The 27,882-nt window shown below is 41.2% G+C and overlaps 1 protein-coding gene across 5 annotated transcripts in view; it reads right to left on the bottom strand.

The window, feature by feature from the left end:
• LIMCH1 (LIM and calponin homology domains 1) overlaps window positions 1-27,882 on the bottom strand; it is a 319,011-nt gene that overhangs the window by 155,575 nt on the left and 135,554 nt on the right. For all 5 annotated transcript variants that reach the window (XM_032400265.1, XM_032400257.1, XM_032400260.1 and 2 more), the window contains exon 3: window positions 15,700-15,769. In XM_032400265.1, the coding sequence (XP_032256156.1) occupies window positions 15,700-15,769 (70 nt within the window). The remainder of the gene's footprint in view (window positions 1-15,699; window positions 15,770-27,882) is intronic.

Here is a 27,882-nt window from a genome sequence, read left to right as displayed (position 1 = left end):
TATTATTCCCATTTTACAGACCAGGAAACAGAGGCCTCAAATGATTTCCTAAACCTGCCAAAGAGCACACAGCTAAATTGCAAATCCAGGATTTGAATTTAGGCCATCTGACTCCAGAATGCCAGCCCCTAATCACGGCACCATACGGCCTCCTGAAAAACAGCTGTCAAGAAGACTAAGCGAGGGCTGTGAGGAATTATATCCCGGCCATCCATTCAATAAAACCTTTATTGAGCGCCTGTTATACGCCAGATGCTGCAAACACCCCCAACAGCCATGAACCCTGTTTCTATGTCACAGGCCACATTCCTGTTGCTTTCCCCGTTGCCATTTGCCACATCTCTCAAGCAGTAAGCACGCAGAGTCTGTTAGCCTAGGAAATTCAGGAAGAAGCATTCTTTTTCCTTGTCTTTATCTTTTAAAATCCCTTACAGGAAACAGCCAGCCCTCCTCTCAGCCTTCTATGGAACTCTAGCAAGAGCCAGGGGCAAGATGCTGCAGCCTGGGATGGCACAGACAGAGATCTGAATGGAACTAAAGAAATGAATAAAATGGTGTCTGGAAGTCCCTTGGCAACCTTGCCGGGCCCTGCTTCATAGTCAAAAAGGCAAGCCAGAGAGAGAGTGGCATATTCTTGCCCCTTCCTCCCACCCTCGGAGAGGTCTCTTGGGCTGACAGGACGCCCCTGAACACACCTTCTACAAAAGGCAGGAGGCAGAGTGGCACGTAGCCCAGGCAGAATCTCTGAGTAAAAGGCAGGCTGCTGACGCGTGCAGCCTCTGTTCAGTCTGACCTTCCCGTGGTGCAGAACCCACCCATGCGGTGCAGAACAATCCCCTGCTCCCCGGGGCTGCTGAATCAGCCCCGCTGGGAACGACCCGAAGGGAAATTTCAGACTCCCGAGACATTTGCTGTATTCAGCACCATGAAGGAAATAGCAGCCGCTCGGTGAGGGAATAAAAATGAGGAGTTGGCTGAATAAAGGTGATAAAAATAGATTTTCCAACTCTACGAAGATGAATCATTTTGCCATGGGGATTCGCTAGGCTCTGTTTCAGTTTGGTTTTCAACCCAGCCTCATAAATTTGACTAAGGAAAATTTCCTTCCCCTAGATAACCAGTGCCATGAAGCCGTTAGCATTCAGACGGGTCTGACAGGGTTTTATTAGAGAACTGCCCAGAAATAACCTCCATTCCTTCCCCGGCCTGCAATAAATACTGACTTTGAAGGACAAGGTTCCAGCAGGGCTAGGCTGGGAGAAGCGGCCCTTGAACCCAAACTCACTGCGTCTTTAGACACCCCCCTCCCCAATTTTCTCGATTCTTTCCCTCCTCATTTTAAGAAATGGAAATTTTTAGAAAGCAAAGGGGTCGGTGGAAACTGGAACAGAGTGTGAGAGGGGGCTCAGGTGAAACCACACCTCAGATGTACGCAGTCGTGTTTTCCCCATGACACCACGTGCTGCGGAGACCCAGAGGACTGTTGGGATAAATCTTTAAGATGTAGCAGAGTTGCTTTTAATTCACAAAATTCTTGAAAGTCCTCTTTCTTTTGACCAAACGATATGTCTATGTGTCTTCCATGGCACACCCCAAAAGAAAAAACAAGGCTTCCGTTAGAGAATAAAAAAGACTTCATTAAAAAGCAACAGGTACTAGGAATATCAGGGGACAAGGTGAACTCCCGAGGAAAGTAATTGTGATCATATTTTAGCCACACCGAAGGTGTATAAAAAGGACCAGGGCCTTTTTTTTTTTTTTTTTTTTTAACCAAGTGTTAGCCCCTAACACTTCTTTCCTTCCCTCACGGACACCCATAACATGTATACATGATGGATTTTACTTACGCCCACGCGTCCTCCTGCTCTGCATTAAACTCCAGCGTGCCCACACTGGGAGGTGGGTGGGGCATCTCTCCTTGGGGCTCCAACACAGCAGCTGCAACCTTCCCTCACATTCCCTCTCCCCAACCCGTCCCCAGCACGGCAAACCCAGCTCTGCCCAGGAGCAGGCTGCAGCAGCCTGAAGTGCTGATGCAGTGAAAGGGAACTTACTGGAAGAGAGCGTGATTGCCACACCTATTGGGGAGGGAGGCGGAGAATTCTGCTCCCTCCGAGGAAGGGAACAGAATCCCCAAGAGGTGGAGATGCCCAAATGCAATTCTGCGGGAGAACTTTGTGACCGCTACTAGAGCACGGTAGGCACCCGAGGCTATCGGTCCACGCGGACCTGGCACAGGCACCCAAGAGGACCTGAGGGACAAGAGTTCAAGTCCTGACTCTGGAACAAAGTAGCTGCATGACCCCAGGCAAGTCACTGCCTTTCTGAGTCTGTTTCTGAAATTCTAAAGCCATCGTAATAATTGTGAACATAATAAATAATAAGCACAGATACAATTTCATTGGAAACCTACTATGTACCATCCACCATATTAGGCATTTTATATATATCCTCTCACTCAATCCCACAATACTGAGAGGAGATTTACCAACCCCATTGTATAGATGAGGAAACCGGTGAACTCACTCCATGAATCCCCACGAAAATAAAGAATCATCATATCCATTCTGTGCTTTGAATTTAAATGTAGGCATTTAATCTTTGTGCCTGAAACTGAGATGACATCTGAGAATGGAATTTCTGCCCTGTTGGGTGATTAATGTGTTTACGGTCCTCTGCTGGTATAATTCTGAGGTACTGATATTTATGGTTATGACTGTTCACGCTACTGCAAAACCCATTTCCCACCTGTTGCTTTTTATTAAACCTCCCTAAAGGACATGAAATATTTCTTTGTGCAGATTCTAAAAACGGGGATCCTGAAATATGTGAACAGAAACCTCGCGTGTGGATTTACCATTTGGAATTTTCAAATGCTATAAAACACAGTGTTTACAACCAATCCATCATTTATAAGAGTTTATTAGATTGATATGCCAACTGACTCACTGGTATATACTGCCATTTATTGATACCAATACATCAAATGTTAGGCTGACATTCAATATTTATTAATAACCTCTGTGCTTCTTTGCCTGTTTTATAGTTTCCATGCATTATGCTCTATTTTATCTTTATCTTCGTTCTATTTTTTAAGTGAACTTTTTATTTCAATACAGTTTTTAGATTTATGGAAAACTGCAAAGAAAGTACGAGTCCCACCATAACCCACACTCTACATTTGACACCGCTATGCGACACATTTATCACAGCTAAATGAACAAACACTGGGATCCGACTATTAACTAAACTCCATGTTTTATTTGGATTTCATTAGTTTTTCACTAATGGGCTTTTTTTCTGTTCCAAGATCCCATCCAGGACACCGCATTATTTTTAGTTATCCTATCTCCTTAACTTCCTCTGGACTTCCTTTATTTCTCGGACTTTCATCGTTTTTGATGGCCTTGACAGTTAGGAGGAGTCCTGGTCAGGTATCTTGTACTTCATTTTGGGTTTGTCTGACATTTTTCTCATGGTCAGACTAGGGTGATGGGTTTTAGGGAGGAGGATCACAGAAGTGAAGTACCATTCTCATAAAATCCTATCAGTCATCTTTTTGTTTTCTTAATAAGTGGGGAACATATTTAAGTCCAATCAAAACTTCAAACTGAACAAGGTTAAGTAGCAACAATTAATAAATCAACAATTAATTTATCAACAAGTGATAAATTATGTAACAACCAATTGACTCAGAAAGTTAATATTTTATACTGGGGAGAGAACGACGGAGGGGGAGGCTAATTTTTGGACCCACTGAGATGAGGGGGAGACCCAAGATTCTAGCAGGAAACCAGCTAATTACGAGAGGTGTCTAGCAAGTTCTTTTGAAATTCTTGCCAAGACAAACTTCCTACAAAAACAATCTCAGATTATGGCACATTTTAGGAGAAGTACTGGTTGAGTCTAGCACGGTTTCACCCTTTCATACAATGCTTTGTGAAATTTCTCCTGTTGTCAAACAACAGAACCCCTATAACCCCAGGTTTGGAGTACAAGATAAAAAACTTGGTTCCACAGAAATTTCTTCTTGAGGTAAGCTATGACTACGAAAAAAAAAATAGAAGAAGTAAAACTTAGGCTAAAATATGCATTTCCTGCTATTATATATTTTTTTCCTCACAGTTCCTAATTGAAGGTCTGTTCCTGAGGGGAAAAGAATGAGGAACTGATGTAATGTCACAAACTACTAAACACTGTCCAATGAAAGATAAGGGAGAACAAGTGGCTTCTTTCTTCAAAGAATGGTTTTTTTGGTTGTTTTTTTTTCCCCCCAGGGACAGGAAGGGAGAAAAAAAACTTGAAAAAAAAGTTTTATAGCACTGCTATATATAACCTTCCACCTCGGCAAAGACACAAAATAATTATGGAAACAAGCCTGGAAAAATAATTTCTGGTGCATGAAGAGGATTTTAGCCAATAGGTCTAGGCATTCATAACACATGTGAATAAGAATTGAAGTGCTCGGCTGGCTTACGTGCTGTTATGGGCTGATGAGTGTATCCCCCTGCCCCATTTATATATATTGAAGTCAGAAGCCCCAGTAACTCAGAAATGTGACTAGATGTGGACATAGGGTATTTAAAAAGGTAATTACGTTAATGCAGCCATTAGAGTGGGCCCTAATCCAATATAATTGGTGCCCTTCTAAGAAGAGATTAGGGCACGGACAAGCGCATGCATGCACACACACACATGGGAGACCATACAAAGATGGCTGTGGGCAAACTAAGGGGAGAGGCCTCGGAAGAAACCAACGCTGCCCTCATCTTGATCTTAAGACTTCCAGCCTCCAGAACTGTGAGAAAGTTCATTTCCGTTACTTAGGCCCCCCAAAAAAGTGATAGTCTGGCATGGTAACCCTAGAAAACTAACCTGCCTACCTAGTACTAAGAGGGAAGTCTCAAGGAAGATGAGAAGTTAGAAGGTGCGAGATTGGTGGGATATCACATTTCAATAAATTGTCAATTATATGAAGATCTTTCTAAGCCACGATCTGTCATGATTTTCCTATCTAAGTGCAATTGCTAATGGCTCTTCCTGTGGTCTCCAACTAATTTCAACACCTCTCCTTCCTCCTCACTATCTCTGCCAACAGAGCTCACACACTCCACAGATAAGACTATAATTTGGGGAGAGAAAAGATTCAAAGCTTGTGGTTTTAGAAAAAGAAGTAATTTGTCTTCATATATACTTAAGCATAAGGATTTAACTTCAAAATAATCCATTCATTAACCTCACCCAATTCTTTATAACTTTTTCCTTGAGTTCCAAACCAACATTTCCAGTTGTCTGCCAGACATCTGCACATGAATGAATACCTCTTAGATACAGCCAACTCAAATGTCCAAAAGATAATTCATCTTTTCTCTTGGAACCCACTTCTCATCCCCTGCTCCCATGATTCCTATTAATGGCATCATTATCCTCCAGGTTGTTTGAGTCCAAAATGTATATGTCATCTTCCTCAGATTATTTATCATATTTTATCAATTCTACAATGTACTTTTTTTTTAACCTCTGAGATAAAAATGCATCTTTCCATTGCTGGTATCTTAGTGCTCTGCCATAATTTAATTGGCAGCTTTTTTTCAATTAGTTGTATTTCACAAAATGGTGTGTCTTATAATTGATGACATATTATATTCAGGGAAAAACATAGAAACATAAATCCTGTCTCCTCACCTCCACTCCCACTGCTTCTACCAAGATTTAGGCACTTGTCATCTCTTATTTGGACTACTTGTGTCCTAATTGACTTTTGCTCCTGGTCTCTTTCCACAATCTGCTTTTCACACAGCCCCCAGAGTTGTCTGGGACATGAGATTCCTTTGTTGTCAGTGGCTCTTACTCGCAGAAAACATGTCCAAACACCTTCAGGTGGCGTTTCTGGTCTCAACTGATTATTCCGTGTCTACTTTCCACAGCATTGATTTCTCTCAGGGACCCTGAGATTCCAGCTGCGGCCACATGCAAATACTAGCCACTCCCAGTCAAGACCCAGGCTCTTGCGGCTCCAAACCTTTCTCATTCCATCCCCCAAGAGCTAGAATGTCCTTCCCCCAACTCTTCACTCTTCACTATTAATGGATGCCCAGTTCAGATCCCACTACTTCCAAAGTTCTTAATCTCAAATAGATATTTTTCCTTGTTCCTCCTTGCATATTCTATTTCATTAATATTTCACATTCTACCTTTATTAGACCTTATTTGTGTATTTGTCTCCCAGAAGGTAACCTCCTGAAAGGCAGGAATTATGTCTTGAGTCACAAGCAGATTTTTCAGTTAGAAAGCAAGAGAGAACACGCCATCTCTCTTTAGTGCATTATGTGCAGAGGAAAACAGGAACTCAGACCTTAAACGTGATGCAAGAGAGGTGGTCCAAGGAAAATTGTGTTATCTTTAAAGTCCTATAAGAGATGCATTTTCAGGAAAATAAGCAATCTATGCCCTGGTTTCTCAAATAGATTAACATTACCATTTCACTCACTGTGGCAGGCAGCTTCTAAATAGCTCCCAGTGACCCTTCTTCCTGATCTACCCTGGAGGGTGGGCTGGACTAGTGACTTGCTTTTATTTTATCTTATTTTTGTGACTTGCTTTTAATTAATAGAATATGGCAGAGGTGATGAAATGTCACTTTTGAGATTAGGTTATAAAGGACTATGACTTCCATCTTGTTTGTTCTCACTCTCTCTTTCTGGTTCTTCTTGCTTGCTCACTCTGATGAAACAAGCTGCCACACTGTGAGCTGTTTTATGCGAACAGGCCCACATGGCAAGCAACGGAAGATGGCTTTGGCCAACATCCTGTAAGGAACTGAATCCTGCCAATATCCAAGTGAGTGAGTTTAGAAGCAGATCCTTCCCTAGTCAAGTCTTGACATGACATTGGCCAACTCCTTGATTGTCACCTTCTGAGAGATGCTGAAACAGGGACCCAGCTAAGCCATGCCCAGAGTCTTGACCCACAGTAAGTATGAGACAATAAATTTTGTTTTAAGTCACTAAGTCTTGGGATAATCTGTTACATAGTAATAGATAATTAATACACTCACCAAACAAGAAAATCAGAAGGTAGATAATCATAGGATGAATGGAAAGGACCAAAAAACCCCTCTATTGAGTCTTCCCAAGTACTCCAAACAGATGTACAAGGGGACTAACTTATTGGTCTGATCCAATCACATCAGTAGGCATCAGAATTCCCTTTCATTCTGTCCAACTCACTGGAGAATGGTTCTCATCAATGGTCACACTTTCATCTGGTATTCACTCTGTGGCCAAGTCTTTTGGTTTAGGTCACCAGTTACCTGTAGTCCTGGTTCCTAAGAGTGATATATTCAATGGGAAAGAAACCTAGAATGTCACCTTAGCTCAGGGAAAGCCTTAAATGCCTTTCTGAGATATATGGATTGTATTCCATATGCAGTGGGCAGCCATAGAAAGTTATTTGAGAAGATAAGGGACATGAGACAATCTGGTCTTTTAAAAGCTACCTGTGGAAGCTGTTACAACTAGCAACACACAAGCCATACTGACTTGGGAGGCAACAAATAAACTAAGCACCCCCTTGGTTCACATTCTACCATTTGACTAAAAGCAGGATGCGTACCAAAGACTTTATGTTTTGTTGTTTTTCCCTGCAGTCTTTGCTCTGTTGTGTCCAAACCTACTAAAATGCTAACCACTATCCTTACCTCTGCCCTGCCTTGGCTCCACACTCGAAAGCAGCAAATTGAGCATTCCTTCTGTGTGTGGTATGAGAACCCGACCAAGGTTTCTCTCACCATGCCAGGGATGAGGATAAAGGAAAATGTGTCATTAAACTCAATTCTGGCTGAGATTCTTCACAAGGTCTATTCATCTCTTTCTGTGAAAATATCTCCTGCACACAGAACATCACTCAGCTACCAGTTTTTACTTGTCCCCCAAAGAAGAGCAAGACCACCTCCAGAGACGCCCTCATCATACCATGCAACGACCACAAAGAGCAGGGTAAGGCAGGAAAACACATTGAGTGGGAGGATTCCAAGTCTCTCCCCCTCCCCTGGCCATAGGAGAATTCTGTGTCGCCTTCTTCCCAAGTCTTTGTTACCCAGAATCAGAACCATGTGTGAAGGGGGAATTGAAAGGAGCTGAGTGTACCTGATTGCTTTGCACCAGCCAAGGCTGAGGGTGAGTAGAGACAGAGAAAAGGATTAGAAACAAGACAGACGAGACCTAGTCCAGTGTGAATCTGGACGATTTTAGGTAGTTGGAGGTGGGGAGAGATTTGAAGTGAGCTGGCAAGAGTAAGATTTGTGTGTGTGTATGTGTGTGTGTAAAGAGAGAAATTCTAACAGAAAGAGAGGAGGGCATTTTAGAAAGTTCTGCTGCATGTTATAAATGGAATCACTCTATAACATTCTTTTGAAAGACTTCAGTACAGATTTCTCGTCTATTATTTTATCATTTGTTGAACTGGTGCTTCACGGACTCTGGGGCTTGAGGTGTGGCCGCATGGAGACTGATTTTATAGGAGTGACAGTAGATATACTACATTTAAAACAGGCTGCCACCTCAACTTGGCAAAGTTAATACATCTTAAGTGAAAGGGATAAGAGGTTGTCTTCTAAAAACATATGAGATCTCCTTAAGGGTTGACACCTCCAATAGATATTCAGGAGTGCTGAGGTTCAATGACATAGGATAAGGCTTTAAGGACGTAGTGTAAACACAGGAGAAAAGGCACAGTCTCTGGAGTTGGGCAAACCAGGGTCCAAATCTCAATTCTGCCTCTTATTTACTGGAAAGTGGGTAACTTACTACTTTGCACCTTTGTTTCCTGAGATATATAAGGATACAGCAATAACTCCATTGCAGGGCAACTGTAAAGATTAAGGATAATCCAGCACTGTACCTGGTACATGCTAGGTATTTACTATATGATGGTTATCATTATGGTCACTTACACCTCTGGCCTCCCTCTTTGCCTGCTCTGCCTCCCTCCTGGCCTCAAATGTTAACTTTAACTGGAAGAGAAACAGAGGCACAGAACAGAACTTGGACCAGCTTCTTCTGAGGACACCTATAAGCCAGCCCGTTGAAGGGAAGCGAAATGCTCAAGGAACTCTAAAGGCAGTTGTAGGATATAAAACTAAAACCTCAGACGTGGCTAGAGATGAGCTAAGGTGCACAGGAGCTAACCTCCAGGTAGGATTTGCAGAAAACCAGCCCTTGGCACGCAGACACCCAAAACACCTGGAACTCAAATTTATGGTGTTGTCATCTTCCTAAAATGATTAGGTTTGTGTAAGGGCTTTTCACAACTGCTACTCACAGCTTCATGTGTTTACCTTTTGTCCAAAACAATATTTTTCATCTTCTCATAATGTGTAAATCTCTATGGCCTTTTCATCTTTCCCCCTGTTCTGACCTCCCTCAGACGATGAAACATCAACTGTTCTGGTATCAGTTTCATAAAATAAAGCAGATACCCTTTGAAAACTTCCTGAAGTCCACAGAATTTATGGAAACTTACATTTTTTATCCATTTCAGGAAGCTCAGCTCTAAGTATATTTGAAATCTTATCTTTTCATTAAAGAAAAATACATCCTTTTTCTAAAAATTAAGTTTTTGAGTGGGTTAGATAACTAAGTGGTAGGATAATTCTACTAGTTCCATTTCTGCTATATCCTACTGAACCTCACCTAGAATTAAATTTCTAGTATTCATGAGGTAAAGAGATGTTCCATGAAGTGAAGCCTTTCACAGAGCTTGGGAAGATACTTTGAAGGTAGTGGCCAAAAGATGGGGGTGGGGGAGGGAGAGAGATGAACTAAAAGAGCAAGTCTTTGCTTTCCCCTCTTTCTCACAAGAGGGAAAACAATCTGTCATTTACATGTATCCCATTTTCAACGTATGAGTAACACAACCAAGGAGGAGGGTGGCCTGGGCTCTGGATCCAACTCAGCATTTACTCTTTGTGTGATCTTGGGCAAATAATTCCCCTTTATAGACCCACATGTCCTCATATGTAACACAAATATCTCTAAGATGCCCCTCCAGCTGTAAAATTCTCTTTTCCTCAGATCGCTTTCATCCTCATGGATTCACATGCAAGATCAAGCAAATATTTCATGACAACTCTAGAAAGGTTCAGCACCCGAGGGCAGAATCCCCAAATATTCTCTTTCCAATTATACTTCACACGTGCGTATACACACACACACACACACACACACACACACACAGTGGCTTTTACAATTAAAATCTGGGCAAGAGAAAGCTTCATCCCTAAGTTCCTATTGTTAGCAAGGACTTCATACATTTGTGTCTCTTGCACAAAGTCTGTTTCTGGGATGAAAGAGAATTTCGCACAATCTCTAATGACCATTAAATTGAGTTTCGGGATGTGGCTTGATTGTGCAATCCTGACAAACTGGCAGATTAAAGGGCAGCATTTTTCAGCGTCTTTGGTATGCCAAGACCTACATTCGAGGTCTTTCTCTCTGGCAATAGCTAACAGTATCACTAACACCTAAAAAAGAATGCGAGCATCTGCAGGCGGTCACCATGCGGCTGCATATGTCAGCAATCATTACAGAAGAAACCCAGACCCGGATCCAGGGTCTTTGCATTCTTGCCAGGAAATCATTTTCAACTACTTTGTTTTAACACCTTCACCCCTGAATTCTTTGTAACCACAGCTCAACTCAGGGGCTAAAATACACCTATTCATGCCTTTGTAAATCTACACATGTTTATAATTTGGGGTTGCTATGTGAAAACATACTTTTCTATTTATCTTCAAGTCAAGCAGCTGGGCCATCTTAATGGATTCTTCTCAACACCAGGCCATTAAGACACACAGGCATGGGTTCCACGCATGAAAAACCCTCTGGCCATGCTTCTTAGGTCTCCATGGCCCCTGCTACTGAGGACTTCTTGATCACTAGCTGGCCAGGGGCCCGTCAACCCCCTGACAAAGTTCAAGCCAGAAAGTTCTTCTGCTATGAAGATTTGGAATCATGGAGACAGAAAAGAACATGTGTGTAGACAGAGATCAGACAAGAGATTTGAAGAAAGGACCTAGAAGAACATTAACAGAATGGGGGGATGGAGGAGAGAAGGGTGGCCATTTTGCTTCTTGAGGGGCTCTGTCTGCTCTTTCCTGACTGTCACAAATAAAAGAGGAAGAAAATGTCATGTGAAGAACACACTCACATAAAAGACTGTATCGCTGCTGAACCAAGATGGTCCCTGCCATCTCCAAATCTACTGCTTGCTCAAGATTCCCCACTCCAGCCCCTCAAGAAAAGATAAGAGAATTAATGTCTTTTAATCTCCAACTCCTTATATTGCAAATTTTCAAGCCTACCAAAAAGTTGCAAGAATAGTACCATGAAAACTGTATACCCTTTCTCTAGATCCAACATTTTGCCACATTTCCCTTCCTCTCTTCCTTCTTTTCGGTCTCTCTCTCTATCTCCAGTGTTTGTGTATATAAAATTATACATTACAGACACAGACTTCTATTTGCTGAACAATTTGAGGATTAATGTACACACTGTGACACTTGATCTCGAAATATGCCAGCTTAAGCACCTCCTAACATCAAGAGTATTCCCCTATGTACAGAACTACCTTTGACAATATAGTTATCACATGCAGGAAGTTCAAGACTGAGAGAATATTATTATCTAATATTCAATCTACACTCAAATGCCTCCAATTGTCCCAAGAATGTCTATCATAGTTGCTCCTTCTCAATCAAGGATCACATGTCTTTGGCATATCTCCTTAGTCACCTTTCACCTGTATCCATTTTTCTAGCCTTTGGGGAGGGGAGGTGTCTTCATGGTATGTCCCCTCATACTGGACTTGTCTGATTGTTCCCTCAGAGTTGGACTCAGGCCAAATATTTAGGCGGACATTCTATCAAAGTGATGCTGTGACTTCTTAGTGCCTCAGTAGGACATCTTTCATTGTTTGTACCCTTTATACATATTGGTAACTTTGATCATGGCCAATTAACTGTTAAAACTACAATGTCTTAACATAAATACTAAACCATTTACACACCTTCTACTTCAAATTGTTAACAACAGTTATTTAAAATCTTATTCCTCAAAGCATATTTCAACAGAGCTATCTTTTATCTCTCTAGCATACTAAGTCATTTTTCCTAAACTAAGAAACGCTAACTCTATTCTATGATAAGCGGTCATATGCACCATAAACATTAAAGGCTTCCCAAAGGAAGTGGTTTTTCACTGGGTCTTGATAAATAAATGCAATTGTATCGAGAGCCCAGGGGGAAAGCATTATATTCACAAGAACTATCATGAGCAAAGGCATTGTACATGAGAGTGAATAATATTTGAGGAACTGTGGGTTGACTGTAATAATCCAAGCAAGAGATGAGGCCTACTCTAGGCCTTGTCTAGAGGCCAAAGAGATGCAGACAAGCAGACAGATTGGGGAAAGCTGCCAAATTCTCTGAGAACTGAACTAGGGCAAATGCATGTCTATGATGCCTTTACTGGCACTAGGAAATCGGTGGGTGGGAGTGGTCATTTAAGTCTAATTTGAATATGTTAAGTTGTGGTACTGGTGGGACATTGAGATGGAGCTGTCCAATAAACAGAACAAGAGGTCCAGAGTTCAGGAGAAAAAAATGTGGAGAGCAATGATGATTTGGGTCGGTGCTATGAAGAGCTGGAATCATGGAGACCAAAAAGAACATGTGTGTAGAAAGAGATCAGACAAGAGATTTGAAGAAAGGACCTAGAAGAACATTAACAGAATGGGGGGATGGAGGAGAGAAGAGTGGTCATTTTGCTTCTTGCCAAGAGCCCAACTACTAAACTAGTTTTTGGCAATGTTGTTTTGAAGGTAATTGTAGGAGAGGAAAAGCATTTGACCAGATTTGTAGTTTCAGGAATCATTAATGAATGGGAAGCAATTAATTACACTTAGATAAGTACTTTCAGGGGGACTAAGGATAACTCTGTTGTGTGTGTTTCCAACACCACCACGCAATTAACTCAGTTCTGACACTCTGTACCTGGAGATCGTGTCAGGTCCCATAGGTTAGGGGCTCAGTCCCATGAGACTTGCTCCCCTCCCCACTTCACATACTAATCCCAAAGCCAAGCTGTCACCTGTGCTTCTGACCAATGGGCTATAAATCTGAGGTTCCCATGACCCCCTCCTTGGGCTTGATTAATTTGCTAGAGTGGCTCACAGAACTCAGAAAAACATGGACTGATATTAACCAGTTTATTATAAAAGATATTATAAAGGATACAGATGAAGAGCCACATGAAAAAGTACGTAGGACAAGGTATATGGGAAAGGGCAGAGAACCTCCATGCTTTCTGGACCTGCCACTCCCCAAATCTCCATGGGTTTGCCAACCTGGAAGCTCTCCAGACCCCCATCCTTTTGGTTTTTTATGGAGGCTCCATTGGCCACTGGGGATTGAACTCAATTTCCAGCCCTCTTCCTTCCCTGAAGTTTGGGGGTGGGGCTGAAATTTCCAACCCTCCAATCACCTGGTTGGTTCCCCTGGCAACGATCCCCCCCCCCAACCTTGAGGCCTTCCAAAAGTCACCTCATTAACACAAAGTCAGGTGTGGTTGAAAGGGGCTTGGTACGAATAACAAGACACTCCTTCAAACTTTACAGGACTAGAGCCATTTCAGGAACCAATGACAAAAGACCAAATATTACTACAAAGATGTTCCCATGGCTCTTATTGCTTAGGAAATCCCAAGTGTGTTAGGAGCTCTGTGCTAGAAATGGACAAAGACCAAATATATATTTCCTGTTACAAATGACCACAATAACAAACTAGTAAAAAAGATATAAGTGATAAAGAATGAAGGTAAGTGAGGAAGTGTTATTTGGAAAAGGGCAAGAAAGAGGAAAAACGATGGAAAGGACAAAATGGAAAGGAAACTCAAATGGAAAGGGAAAGAGGAGAAATAAAAGTCAAGGACAGAAACGGGAGGAAAGCAACCAGGGCCCCTTGTTTTCTTGAGTCAAATTCCTGCCTGCTCTAAAGTAGAGGCAATATGTAAAGAATAACATTTGATCCATGATAAGAAATGCTATAAAGATCAATGCACATGTCCTAAACCTATAATTTTACTAGAATTATTTATGATTCACATTTGAATTAAAGTTTCAAAACCCTTTTCTCCTTTTCTGGACTCCGGGCTACTTGCTTCTGTTTCTATGGATTTCACTGAGACCTCCCTTGACTTCATGCTGTGTGTTTTGTTCCTATACCATTAAATCCCAGAATTCCAAGGTCAGGAGATGCCACAGGCCTGAAGCCAAACAGATATTTGTCAGCATCATTAAGACTGTGACCTTAACATTTGGAAGAAATGGACTTCATAAAAATTCTAAAATAATATATATACACATTACTATATATAATATATAATACAGATATATAGATTATTTTATAAAATTATTCAAATCCATTCCTTCCAAATTTATCTATTTATCTATACATCTGTTAACTTAGTTGGCTACATGATTCTAACAAACAACATTAGAAGGATTTTTAATGCGTAATTACCAGCTTACTACTAACCGGTATGGGAAATAAAATGCATCCACAGAAATAGCAATTCTTACAATTAAAAAAAAAAAAATCCACTTTGTTCAACTTGCTGAAACCACATACCTTACTACCATAACCCTCACAGCTCTCAAACACAATCTCTTTTTTTTGGGGGGGGGGGGTACATCTAATTTCAATTAGTCATCCTGATACAGCTAAAAACTTTCTGACAACACTCAGTAAGGTCTATGTAGGAGCCTGCCTAAATTCTTGACATTTTTCTAATTGTTTTCTGCCAAACCACATGCAGAGAAGGAGGTCACACTGGAAAGAGTCATTGAGTCCTCACCGGGCCACATATATCCTTAGCTTTTTATGCACACGTATATGTGTGCACATTCCTTCCAGAACTAAGCTATATTTGTCTTCTTGATCTTCCACTTTTCCCCCTTTTTTACATAAAAGGCAACATCAACTAAATAATTAACATGAGTCACCAGGAATTATGAAATGTATCATCAATGAATTAAAAAATTCAGCTTCTGACCACATGTGAACCCATGAGTTTTGTCTATTTAAACAGATAGGTTCAGAAGGGCAAGGGCTTTTAGGAAACAAATCTCCAGATGACATAAGGATCACCTTGGTGTCCATTATGTCTTTAAAAGAGTTGGTCTCCAGATGTGGTATTTAAACACGAGTGGATTTTAAGGCCGAAAACGGCAATTTCTGATGGAAGTGCTGCTTGTAAATCATGAAATTCTCTTTCTCTACCTCCTCTCCCCTTCATTCCAGGGGAATGCAATAAAAAACTGAAATGAGAAAACCATAATTACAATCACATTCCTCCCCTGGGGTCAACCTAATTATCAGCCTCTCCCCCCAAAACAAATTCACCTCTTTAAGAATGACGGTCCTTATCACTCATGGGAAAGATACAAACAAAGATTAAGATGCCATTTAGGCATAACTGCGATCTTTCATTTTTAAGTGACCTCTCAGTTTAATGGATTCAATGCATCCTCATTCAAGTGGAATATATATTGCGGGGGAGAACTGTAATAAATGGCACTGTCATGACCCTTAGGTTAGAGCCAAGGAATATTGGAAAATAAATCTCAATTCTGGATACTCACCAATCCCGCAATGGGGGTAGGCAATCTATTGATCTTTTTAACAAGTCCTGGCTTTATAGCATTCAGCAACCTGTCATGAAAAAGGCAGAATGTCAAGTGAGACATAAAGCAAGATGGATCACACAAATCACCTTTATCGGGGGCTACAGCTAAATTGCTGAATAGGAAAAGCAGTGAATTTAAAGCATGTAGTAAATCTCAATAATCTATGAGCCTTCACGCATACAAGTGGAGAGCTTTTCCAGCATCACGTCTGTCCATAGCAGGTGAAGTTTTAGAACTTAGAAATGTTGGGAGAGCAGGGATGGAGACAGAGAGGGGCGTCAAGAGAAAAGACACCGGTATGAACTGGATCGAGGTTGGGAGGGAAGCGTCTAAGACTGGAGCCAGCTACTGCAGGCAAGGCCTGTTCCCAGTTCTCTTGGCCAAGACAGGGGTCTCTCCAGGAATGCATTAAGTTCAGAGACCAACCTCTGTCTTTGCAAACAATTTGCCAAGACTAATTCTACCTCCAGACCCCTTTTGCTCATTGAGAGTGGCTTGTGAAATGTGGGTGATCTTCACTTAAGAAAGGGAAGAATATGGTTAGCGAGAGGTTAACCAATCATGGCTTAAAGATTCTAAATAAGGCTCACCACAATTCCCTAGGTACAGAAGATATGTGAGCAAAACATCTTGGGGGTAAAGGTTGAAATCACGTAAAAATGGTAATATAAGCAAAGGAATGCAAAAAAAAAAAAAAACAACAACTATAACTTCGTGTTTTCAGGAAAGAGTTCAGAGTGAAAAGAAACAAGGAAGGCAATCTGCAAAAGGAAAATAGGGTCAGCATCAGGGTGATGTGGCGGAATGTCGCATTTGTGAACTAGGTAATTCAGAAAGGAATAATGGAAGGTAGGGGGTTGCAGAAGGGAAGCATTTATTCTCACATTCAGGAATTAGAGAGGAGAGGCCATCAGGTAGGTACCTTATCTCAGGATGCAGTGCAAAGAGAAACCTAGCGCAGGGGGTTATTACAACTCGGGGTTCAGCAAACTACGACCCATGGGCCAAATGTGGTCCAGTGCCTGTTTTTGTAAATAAAGTTTTACTGGACCCCAGCCATACCCATTCACTTATGTATTATCTACTGCTGCTTTTGTGACAGCAGAGTGGAGTTACTATGACAGAGAACATATGCCCACAATGCATGCAATTTTTACTATTTGGCTCTTTACAGAGTAAGTTTGCCAACTTCTGTTATCATTCATGGAGTCCAAAATTATAGAAAATTCTGAAGACCTTATACTTGATAGATCTCTACAAATCAGTAACAAAAGATTCGTTGAAATAGGATGGTAATTAGGCTTGAATTCAGCTTCTATTTGGCTTTGACACACTGTGTATTCATGGATTGAGAACCATCGCCCCACTGGTTATGACAGCCAGGATCCTGGTTTCACACCAAGGATCAATCGGCTGTTCTGGATAACTTTCACTGCAATTCCAACACACTCCCACCAACCGGTACCACTCAGAGCAGACACATGCCTCTTTGCCCACTGAGGGCCAAGATGGCGCTCTTTTCATGAACCCACTTAGTTTTCACCAGGACCCTAATCTTTTTTAAAAAGCACTTCTTTATGACTTATTTTGGAATTATTGGTTTTTCAAGTCAGAAGACAACTTGTTCTCTCCTTATTTTACAACTTAGAAAATTGAAGCCTGATGATGATGAATGAGTAACTTCTCCAGAGCTGATTAGTGGTATAATCAGGCCCAGCATCCAAGTTTCCTGGATCAGCACACTCTCTTGGGCAGTGTTAATGTCCCATATCTCCTGCTTTAAAAAAAGCAGATAGATAAGATATCTCCAAAGTAAAGTTTTAAAATCTATGAACACTTAGGATATGTTACTTTTTTCACTAGTTCTTAACAGTATCATTTTAAACTGGATTTTAAAATAGTATCTGTGCACAATATTGATAATTCAAAAGGATTTAAAAGATGTAAGTCTCACTGTAACCCCAGTCCCACAGGCCCCAGGCTATTCCCTAAAGGTAACCTTAAAGACCTGTCAAAGAAAATACATAGACACATATAATTTTTTAAAAAGGACAGATGTAGCATATCATAAGCACTGTCCTACACCTTGTTTTGCCACTTACCAATATTACTTGGAGGTTGAACAATGTACCTTGGAGAGTCGGCCTTATCAATACATGTGAACCTACAACCTTTTTAACAGCTGTGGACTGCAGACTGATATGGGCTGAGAGCGTTAGCTCTGGAGTCCAGCTCACTGAATCCAAAGCCCAGCTCCGCCATTCACTGGGGTTATTACTTAGGGCAAGTCCATTAACTTCAGCCTTGACTGTAATACAGAATTATAATTGTACCAACTGCATAGATGTCACTGAGGCTTAAATGGGACAAAATACATAAGGAGCTAGCACAGAGCCTGATGCATAATCAGTTCTCTATAAATGTTTCTCTACATTTATATGTATGCGTTTATTTTATACTAATTCAATTCTTCGCATTTTAGATCAAGCACTTACTCTAATACTTTTCAATTTTCTAATGAAATAAAATATCACTGCTACCAGATCCCCAAGCGTTGTTGCTAATTAGCCAAAGCAGAAAGAATAATAAACACCCCATTAAAGAATTTATAAACTAAAAATCCTCCTTTAAAAGGCACCTTTCTCTTAATAAGTTTAGTAGTGATGCTCCACCAACTCCTCTTTTATCCAGGTTTAGATTTTTTAAACAGTCTTAAATACTTCCTTATAGTCATCCTTTGCAGAATTATATGGCAGAAGTCATTCCTGTCACATGATGTTGTTCAAAAACAACTACGATGCTGGACCTTAATTCAAAGAGCAACAAAAAAACTCTGTCAAAATGTTTACCCACAAATTAAAAAATAAAAAGCCAAAGTGCTCTTAAATAATTGGAATACTTTCAAGATCAAGGCAGCTGTATTTTTTTTGTATAAACATCGCTCCAGTCCCTTACGCAGTTTAGAGTACACAACAATAAAAGATTGCACTGAACTGACATTGCGGGAATGCCCAACACCTGCCTATCTTGCATGTTGCATTAAACTGAGGACATTTCTTGCACATATTAGGAGACAGATGAGAAGTTCAAAAATACAGCTATGGGTAAGAGTCAAGGATATTCACTTGTAATTTTACTAAAAACCCCTATCACCTTCCTATGTAAATTAAAATATATTTTCAATAAGCACTTATTGATGACATACTTTAAAGCGATGATGGTATTTTATATTCATGAACTTTCTGAGATGCACTGTCTCCAACTATCCTGTCTTATAGAGACAGGTCATGTTCATTCCACCATTTTTGCAGAAGAAAAGCCAGCCACAGACAGATGGGAAGACCTCCTTCAGAGACACGCACCGCTGTTCACAGCATAGCCAAGACAGCCTTCGTGTCTTAGGCCAGTCACTTTATACAGGAAGTCAGTGCTTTAGAAAGTCCTGCTTCAGCATGTGCCATCAAAGTACACGGCAACACACACACACACAGGCACACATACACACAGAGAACAGACCTTTAACACTTAATGAATAGGAAGGTATAGTGAATTTGGAATAAGTCGTCTAGGTTTTAAGAGCTAAACTCAACACTCATTAACCATGGGCCACTGGGAAGTCACTTGAGCAGAGTCTCAGTTTTCCCTTAATGGGGATTCCCAAAATGGGAATTTTGAAAACCTCACCTTCCATCCAGGATTGTGGTGAGGAGCCAGTGGGACAATGTGTGTTGCTAGCATTTGGTAAATGGAAATTTGTATATTCATACCCACATGGTCTACTAAGCATACCCTTTTTTGCCAAGTAAGTTCAGGTCATTTTAGTTTCAACTTTTCCATTAGCCAGCTGCCAAAGACGAAGGTAAGTTTTCCTTATTTTCTTTTTCTGGCCACCTTTGGACAAAAATCTCACATTAATGAATCAAGTCAACAAATGTATATAGCTTGCCTAATATATGTGTGATAAGAAATGACTAGAAACAGGAAGGCAAGTCAGGATCTGGGATAACCCTCAATTATGAAAAAGTTAATGACATTAAAGGCAAGCAAAAATACATGTGTTTCTTATAGGACAGAAATTAAATGGTGTCTACTATACTCACATTCTAAATCTGAAACACACTGTGACCTATTTCAAGGAAGGCTATTCCACATGTTCCTTCACATACTCAACAAATATTTATGGAGCATGCATGATGTTCTGGCCTGAAGCTGGGTACAGGGATACAAAGGAAGACAAGGCAGACCCCAGGTTGCTCCCTCATGGGGCATGTTCACTAATAGATTTAAAACTCACAGGAAGACAAGAACTGTGCACATATGTGGTTCACTGTCACACCACCTAATGCACAGGCCATCTTGAGTTTCTGAGAAGATGAATTAAAGACACGCTCGGCACAGATTCTATGGAATACAGTTCTTAAAAGATTAAAGATTTGATTCCTTAAAGAAACAATTATTGAGACACCTAGGAATGATGCTGATGTTCTGATTGGACCACAGGCTGCATTTATTAACTCTCTGTAACACCTAATACCCAGCTTGTGGTAACCTCTCAACCGTTGTTTAATGGTCATAAAATACAAACTGAAGAACTTTGTTTCTATCTGTGACTAAAAAGAAAAATCTCAAATCTCTATTCAGGGATGGAGAGTTTCTGGTTCATTTTGATTCTTCCAGCAGCCGGTATGATAGTTCTGCGAGGGTCATAACACTGAGAATATAGCTACGAAGGATACATTACAAGATCATCCAGACATTAGGAACTAAACCAATGAGAAGTTTGTTACTGAACTGTGACATAAACATCAAAGCAAAATTTTAAAAGGATTGCAAAATTCAGCTTACTCTACAAGTCATTCAATTCATGAATTCAAGTCCAATAACGATCCTAGAGTTTGGGGGAGAGCAGAGGAGATATCTAGACCTTGAGCACAGGGTTGGGAAGTTCATGTTTAATCTCATGGGAAATCACTTTATTCTTTGCAACAAGAGATTACATCACCTTCTCATTAGCTTCATTTGTACAGCTGCAACAGGCAGCTATGATCACAAAATTACCTACTTTGTGTCCCTTCTAATTTGGTTCCATAGTGTTTTTCTACGTGGTTTCCTTGATCACTTTCTGGGTTTGACTATGTACCCTGAATTAAGGTATATGCACTTTGATTTAATCTAACATGGCAACTGTTTTTGAACCTAAGCATGAGATCAATTTAACCTTGACCATAAATCTGTTACAGATGTCATTTTTAAAGATTTCTTTTTAGAGTTGCCTCAGCAAAAGGATGAACGTTAATAAGCTTTCTGAGGTCAAGAAAAATGGACTAAAATGTAGGGAAAAGTGAAACCTGAACTCAAACAAGAATTTCATATGAACGAAAGAGTGATGGAATGCAAATTGCCATCATTAATACCTACCAAATCTTTGAGGGGTGCTATGCATTATCCAGAACGTGGATTATCCAGAACCAAATTTTTGAGGGGTGCTATGCATTATCCAGAACGTGCATTATCCAGACTGTTCAAGCCACCTGCCTTGAACATAACTCAAAGAAGATATCATAAGAGCTTTAGAAGGTCTTCGTTTTGGAATTCCAAGAAGTTGGGACTGACTGTGAATTGTAGGGCTCAGCAGCGCTGGTATTATTCTAACACGGCTCCTATGATGGAGACAACCCACCAAACTCATCTCCTTTCCCTCCTAAGCACACATTGCCCACCCTGACTACATTTTCCACCCTCCTTTGCAGTTTTCTGCAGCCATATAACAGAGTTCTGGCCAATGGGGTGGAGGCAGAGTAGTATGTATCACACCTGGGCCTGCCCCTAAAACCTCTCCCAAGTAACTCTCCATTTGTCCCTCTTCTTCCGCATTTACAGGTTAGATGTTGACATGAAGGAAGACCTGAGAGAGAAGTCACGTTTGAGGATAGAGTCTCTATCAGCTGGGATCCTTGAACCACTGCCTGAAGCAAAGTCACCTCCACTCTTCCCTGCTGTCAAAATTGAGCTACACAAGAGTGAAAAGTACATTTCCATTGTACTGAATCGCTGAGATTAAGGCACCCAGCATTACCTTAACTATCACAGTTCTCCAGAAGGTCTTCCTCCAGTGAAATGGGGCCCCACTTTGCCCAAACCGTCCCCAAGAAAATTCTATCCAAAAATGCAAAATCGAACACCTGGACACATTTTTTCCCTTGAGGCTCCCTGGGAAGGCAGCTGGAAGGGGATGAGCTAAACTTTGAGACACTGTAAACAAATGGATCCACTTTTACTTTCCTGCATCTGCTAGGGAAAAACTCTTCTTCCATACCACTCCTGTTCTCGATGCTAAAACACTAACACTAATGAAATAATCCGTAAGCACAGAAGAGAACCTCCTAAATTATCTGAGTATCTTGGATACCTTTTGATTCACTGTCAGCCTCTCTCACAGTCCAACCTTTGCATGGCCGCTCCTGCCGTCTGGAAATTATGGGGTTTGGGGACTAGAAGAGGCTGAAAAACCAATAAGTCAATCTAGATAAGAAAACTGCCAGCAGGCACACGTCTGAGGTCAGAGTTTGCAAGTGGTAGTTAGGATTATAAACTCGAGTTTCTAAATCTGGGAGGAGGGCTTTCCTGTGATGCTCTACTTTCTGCACTTCAGTAAATAATCTCCAGCTACCAGTCTCGGCCACCTAAATCAATCTGCCCACCACCCCCAAACTAACCCCCCTTCTAAATCGTGGCCTTGGCCATGCTGCTTCCCTCCCTCAGTGATTTCTAGGCTCCCGAGTGCCCACAGGATGCCCCCCCAAATGCCTTCACCTGGTAATGAAGCTCCTTAGCCCTCAAACTGCCTTCCCACTGTGCCTCCCACTCAAGATCCTCCCTGATTGTATCAGGCACAGGTTTAAGGTGACATGTGTGATCAATGAACTGTGAAAGCTGGCAATACATGAACAGAATTCAGTATAACCAAATAAAATGGAGACTAAAGGTACCCTGACACAGGCAATGATACATGTAATCGTGAGTGTACTATGTGGTAATTACAGATAAATGATAGTAATTAGTATTTCTTTTGCATAACTAAAAGCCGGTATTGCTGGGTTTACTGTCAGGAGGGTGGAAGGAAAACCGGGAACATGAAATTGCTGCGATTTTTCTCTGAAAGCTTTCGTAGCCAGACTTGAGTAGGATGAACAGCCAGTCCTTGCTCAGAACCAAGAGTTATGGGATTGGCACTCAAAGTTCTAAGAGTAACAGTAGCAACCAGAGACAAAAAGACATGGGTTCAAATCCCAACTCTGCAACTCACTAGGCAAGCTATTTAAGTATTCAGTATATATGAGACTCAATTTGCTCCTCTGTAAAATGGGGACAATAGTACCTATTAGCCATGGCATGAGAGTGTGAAGTAATGAGGGTAATACGCTTGGCGCAGGCCCCGTGTATAGTATACACTTGATAAATGGCGGTTGCTATTACTATCTCCAAGCAGGTTTTGACCCCAGCCCTCCCCATAGATGGAAATCTGATACGTCAGTCATTGCTCACCTCTCCTCCCAAGCATCCTGCCTGCGGCTAGAGCGAGACTGGGAGTTGGGAGAGATGAAAAGGACAGAAGGGGAGGAATGAGCTAATGTTAGTCCTTCTGGAGGGCAGGCCTACATGGGCGTAGTCTCTAGAGCTGGGGGTGGGGAGGAAGGAAGGGAGGATGCCGACAAATGAAAGGCAGTAAGAAGCTCCAAGGACAAGCTCGGCTCCATTGCAGCTGTGCCCACAGCTGCCTCTGGCCCTGTTTCCCTGCCAAGTTCTGGCTATCCTTTAACTTTTGCTCCTGTCTCCCCACCTCTCTTGCCATCCCAAAAGTGTTGGGGAAAAGCCAAGAGCTGAAGAGGCCCTTTGCCATCCGAGAAAGGGGAGGTCAGCTCCTAATATGGCTAATTAGAATTCCGAATTGATTTCCTATTCATTCCATATACTGTTATCAAACGCTTACCCCACACCAGGTGCTGCGCTAAGGCCAGACGCCCTCAGGGACTGGGTTCTACGGTGGGACTGTCACTATCTCAGACGTGGTATGAGTTACCTAAGACTATGAAGAACACTAGTTCTATAGGGAAACTTCCAGGTTCTAAATGGTGACTTGGAAGAGAACTTTGGAATCATGGGCTATGTGTCCTAGTTGTAAACTAAGGATGGACACAGCAAGACAAATGTAGGAAACATCTCTGCTTCTCCTTGGGAAGCAAAGCATTTTATTCAAATATTTGTGTTTGGTGCACAGCAGAAAGTCATCAACGTCACCACTGTTACCAGATGTAATTTCCTAAAAAACAAACATAACCCCATTGCTCCTTCGTACAGAGACCGTGTTCGCTGCCTATTGCTTGCTGGATGCTATTGAAACTCCTTAACATGCTATCCCAGGTCTTTTGAAAACTGACCTGATACCTGCCCTTTATCTCCAGTCTGCCCCATCTTGAACTTGTCCTAATCTCTGGCCACAATTTCTCCCCTGAGCACTCAAAGCCCCTTCATTTGCTGAGCATTTCAAGTGCTCGCTGTTTCCTCTGTCTGACTTGCCATTACCACAAGCCTCCCCCCACCTCTTCGTGGCCTGGCAAACTCATGCTCATCCTTCAAAACCCAGCTTAAATGTTACCTCTTCTTCAACCGCTTCCTAGGTAGAGGTTATATCTCCCACCTCTAGATCCCAATACTCTTTGGCTTCCTTTTTTATCACACATCACAGAAATTGTCCAACCTTCCCATCAGGCAAAGGGTTAGTTCTCTCTGCAACCCCATCTCTACTGTAAGGGCCAGTCCATGGGAGGGCTTCAATCTGTGTTTGCTGAGTGAAGTGATAATGAAACGAGCAACAATGGCAAAGTATTGGGAAACCCAAATCATCAGCTTTGAAACTACAATGGACTTCAGGGCCATTAATAATTTGTAATGTTTCTTGTTGTTGTTGTCAATCACATCTGAGCCAGTTTTTCAGCACCAAGACTAGAGTTGGGTTCAAGCAACCATACTGTACAAGGATCATCTGACAGGCTTCTAGTTCATTCCCACCAATCACCGCTATTTGATTCATTTTCTGTTGGTCTGTGGGATGGAATGAAAATGAGTGGAGTCACCCTGTTCCTCTTTAAAGGACAGCTGGGAGCTGGTTGGCCCCAAAGGAAACAGTGAATTCTCTGGGTTTTTCTTTTTGATGTACCATAGGACACACAATGGGAAGGGTGCAGGGGGAGGGGACCATGGTCCTTTCCCCTCAGGCAGCCCACATTTTACTTTCCTGTGGCTGCAGCAGAAATATAAAATGCAGTCTTATTCAGAGGAATGGAGAATGTGTTCTGGAAGTCAGAGGCTCTGGCCAGGGAATCAGACTACAAGCAAAGCCTTTTCATCTGTTGTAGACAAGGAGCGTTAAGGGAAGAAAAACTATGCAGTATTTAAGCAACAAAGTTTCCTCATTTCTATGGCCTTTCTATGTCTAAGGCATGATGCCTGATGTTAATTAATGTGATTAATTAGTAATGATTTTTTAGTTTTCATTTTGAAATTTTCTTTACATCTTTTTGGAAGTAGACAGAACATTAATATAATCAATCTACAGGGCATTCTCGTCAGTAAAGTTCTAAAATATTAGCAGCACATTACAATATGATATTAATACATCTAGAAATGTACTAAATGACATTTGGAATGAGCCCTCTAGAGAGCACTGGAAACATCTCGAAGCAAAATTTTTAAATTGCATTGCGAGTATGTATACGTGTATGCATTGTGTGTGTGTGTGTGTGTGTGTGTGTGTGTGTGAACAGCTTGAGATATAACTCACCCGTTGAAAGTACAGAATCCGATTTTTTTTTGTACATTCACAGGATCATGCAACCATCTCTGCAAACTAATTTTAACTTTCCTCCCCCTGAAAGAAACCCCATACCTATTAGCTTTAACTCCCATCCCACCCACAAACAACCCCCAGCCCTAGGCAACCACTAATATACTTTCTGTCTCTATAGATTTGCCTATTCTGGGCACTTCCAATAAATAGGACCATATAAAATGTGGTCTTTTGTGACTGGTTTCTTTCGTTCAGCATCATGGTTTTGGTTCATCCATGTTGTAACATGCATTGGTAGTTAATTCCTTTTTATGGCCAAATAATATCGCATTATATAAATATAATATGGTCATATTTTACCTATCCATTCATCAGTTGATGGGCATTTCCAATCATTTGGTTATTATGAATAATGTTGTCACAAACATTTGTGTACAAGTTTTTGTTTGGATATACATTTTCGTTTCTCTTGGATATGTACCTATATGATAACTTAATGTTTAACCTTTTGAGGAACTACCAAATTGTTTACCAAAGTGGCTGCCCCATTTCACATTCCCACCAGCAGTATATGAAGGTTCTAGTTACTCCACATCCATACCACACTTACTGCTTTCCTTTTTTATTTTGCCATTCCAGTGGATGTGTGGTGGTATCTCATAGTTTTGATTTGTATTTCTCTAAAGATTAATGACATTGAACATCTTCCCATGTGCTTATTGGCCATTTTTATATCTTTTTTAGAGAAATATCTATTCAGATATCTTTGCCCATTTTTTATTAGATTGTTTATTCTTTTATTATTGAGTTCTTTATATATGCTAGATACAAGCCCCTTCTCAGACATATGATTTGCAAATATCATCATATTTTCTCCTATTCCATGGGCTGGAAGATGGTATCTTTTGTAGGACAAAAGCGTTTAACTTTGACATAGTCCAATTTATCTATTTTTTCTTTTGTCATCTGTACTTTCAATATTATACACAGGGAAACCATCGCCAATGTGAATTTTGGACTACTCTTCCTTCTTCCCATTCTTCCGCCAAAATGCTGTATGACATTCCTGCCACAAGCAAGCTTCTATGCCTATATCTCAGGCATAGAAAGATGGGTGAGTCACTGTCACTACAACAAGAACTCATAAACAGAAAGTTAAAACAATCTCATGAGTAGTGCCCTGTGTAAGACAAATTATTTGCTCTTGGCACAGCCAAAATACTCTTCAAACCAGAAACGAGAGAGAGAGATCACCTGAAATCAGGATTGTCGTCTCCGCCCCAGACCATATGGTTGTCACCCCCGTGGGTGCTAAGAGGAGTAGGGAGTCCTGAACTCAGGCTGTCATGAGGGTCATATTTTAGTGGAAGAAACAGTACCCAATGTATGGGTTTAGGATTGAGGGAGATGGAAATGGACAGGAAGTGAGCACCCCAGGTGGCTGAATGACATGCAGTAAAGGCAAGGCGTCAGGGAAGCACAAAGAAAATCATAAATACAATAATCATTCTCTGTGGCCAGTGCAAAGGATGGTAAAGATAAGCCAAATAGAAACACTGCACCCAGACAATGAGGGACACCGGGTTCCAGGCAAAGGAACTTGAATCACGTCCTGTTTTGTGGGAAGGGCACCAGGCCCAATGAAGCCATGGTTGGGAACGTTAGCCTCATGGCAAAGTCTAGAGTGGGGTAAGGAAAGGCGGGCTCTAGAATCAATCACTCAGCCATTCTATTTGTCTTGTCATTCACTCTTTCATCTCCTTAATATAAGTAATTTCTAAACTGGGTCCTTGATGGGCTATGTAAAAGGTCCTCTTCTGTGGGTTACCAAAGGAAACATTTAGAATGGCATGCTTGAGGCAGGAATTTTGCACACTTCATTGTGGGAAGTCAGCCCACCCAGCCTGACAGCCCAGGAGAGACAAAAAAAATGGATTATTAAGAAATACAATTAAGGAGCTACTAAATCCTCTTAAATCCAAGCAAAGCTTAATCCAGATGGAACCCCACAGGCAGGCAATGAGATAGGCCAGTTTCTCCTCTACCACACAAGCAGCCCAAATTTAAACCTCTTGTTATATGTTTTTTTAGTCAATTGATCATTCCAATAAATGTGTAATAAATTTGTTCAGGAGTAAGGAGATTAATCCTGTGATTTAAGTGAGAGAAGTTTAATATGTTTCTAAGGCACAGATGGATAGGGTGAAAGAAATCACTACATTTTGAGGGGAGAGGTTCCTGAAAGAGAATTATGCTAAATTAAGTTTCAAACACATTTTTTGGAAGCATCA

This window comes from Phoca vitulina, unplaced genomic scaffold, assembly GCF_004348235.1.
Source record: "Phoca vitulina isolate PV1807 unplaced genomic scaffold, GSC_HSeal_1.0 scaffold3, whole genome shotgun sequence".
In the NCBI taxonomy this organism is placed as follows: Eukaryota; Metazoa; Chordata; class Mammalia; order Carnivora; family Phocidae; genus Phoca; species Phoca vitulina.
Note: the sequence above shows the minus strand (reverse complement) of the source record. Positions and strands in the feature narration are given on the sequence as shown.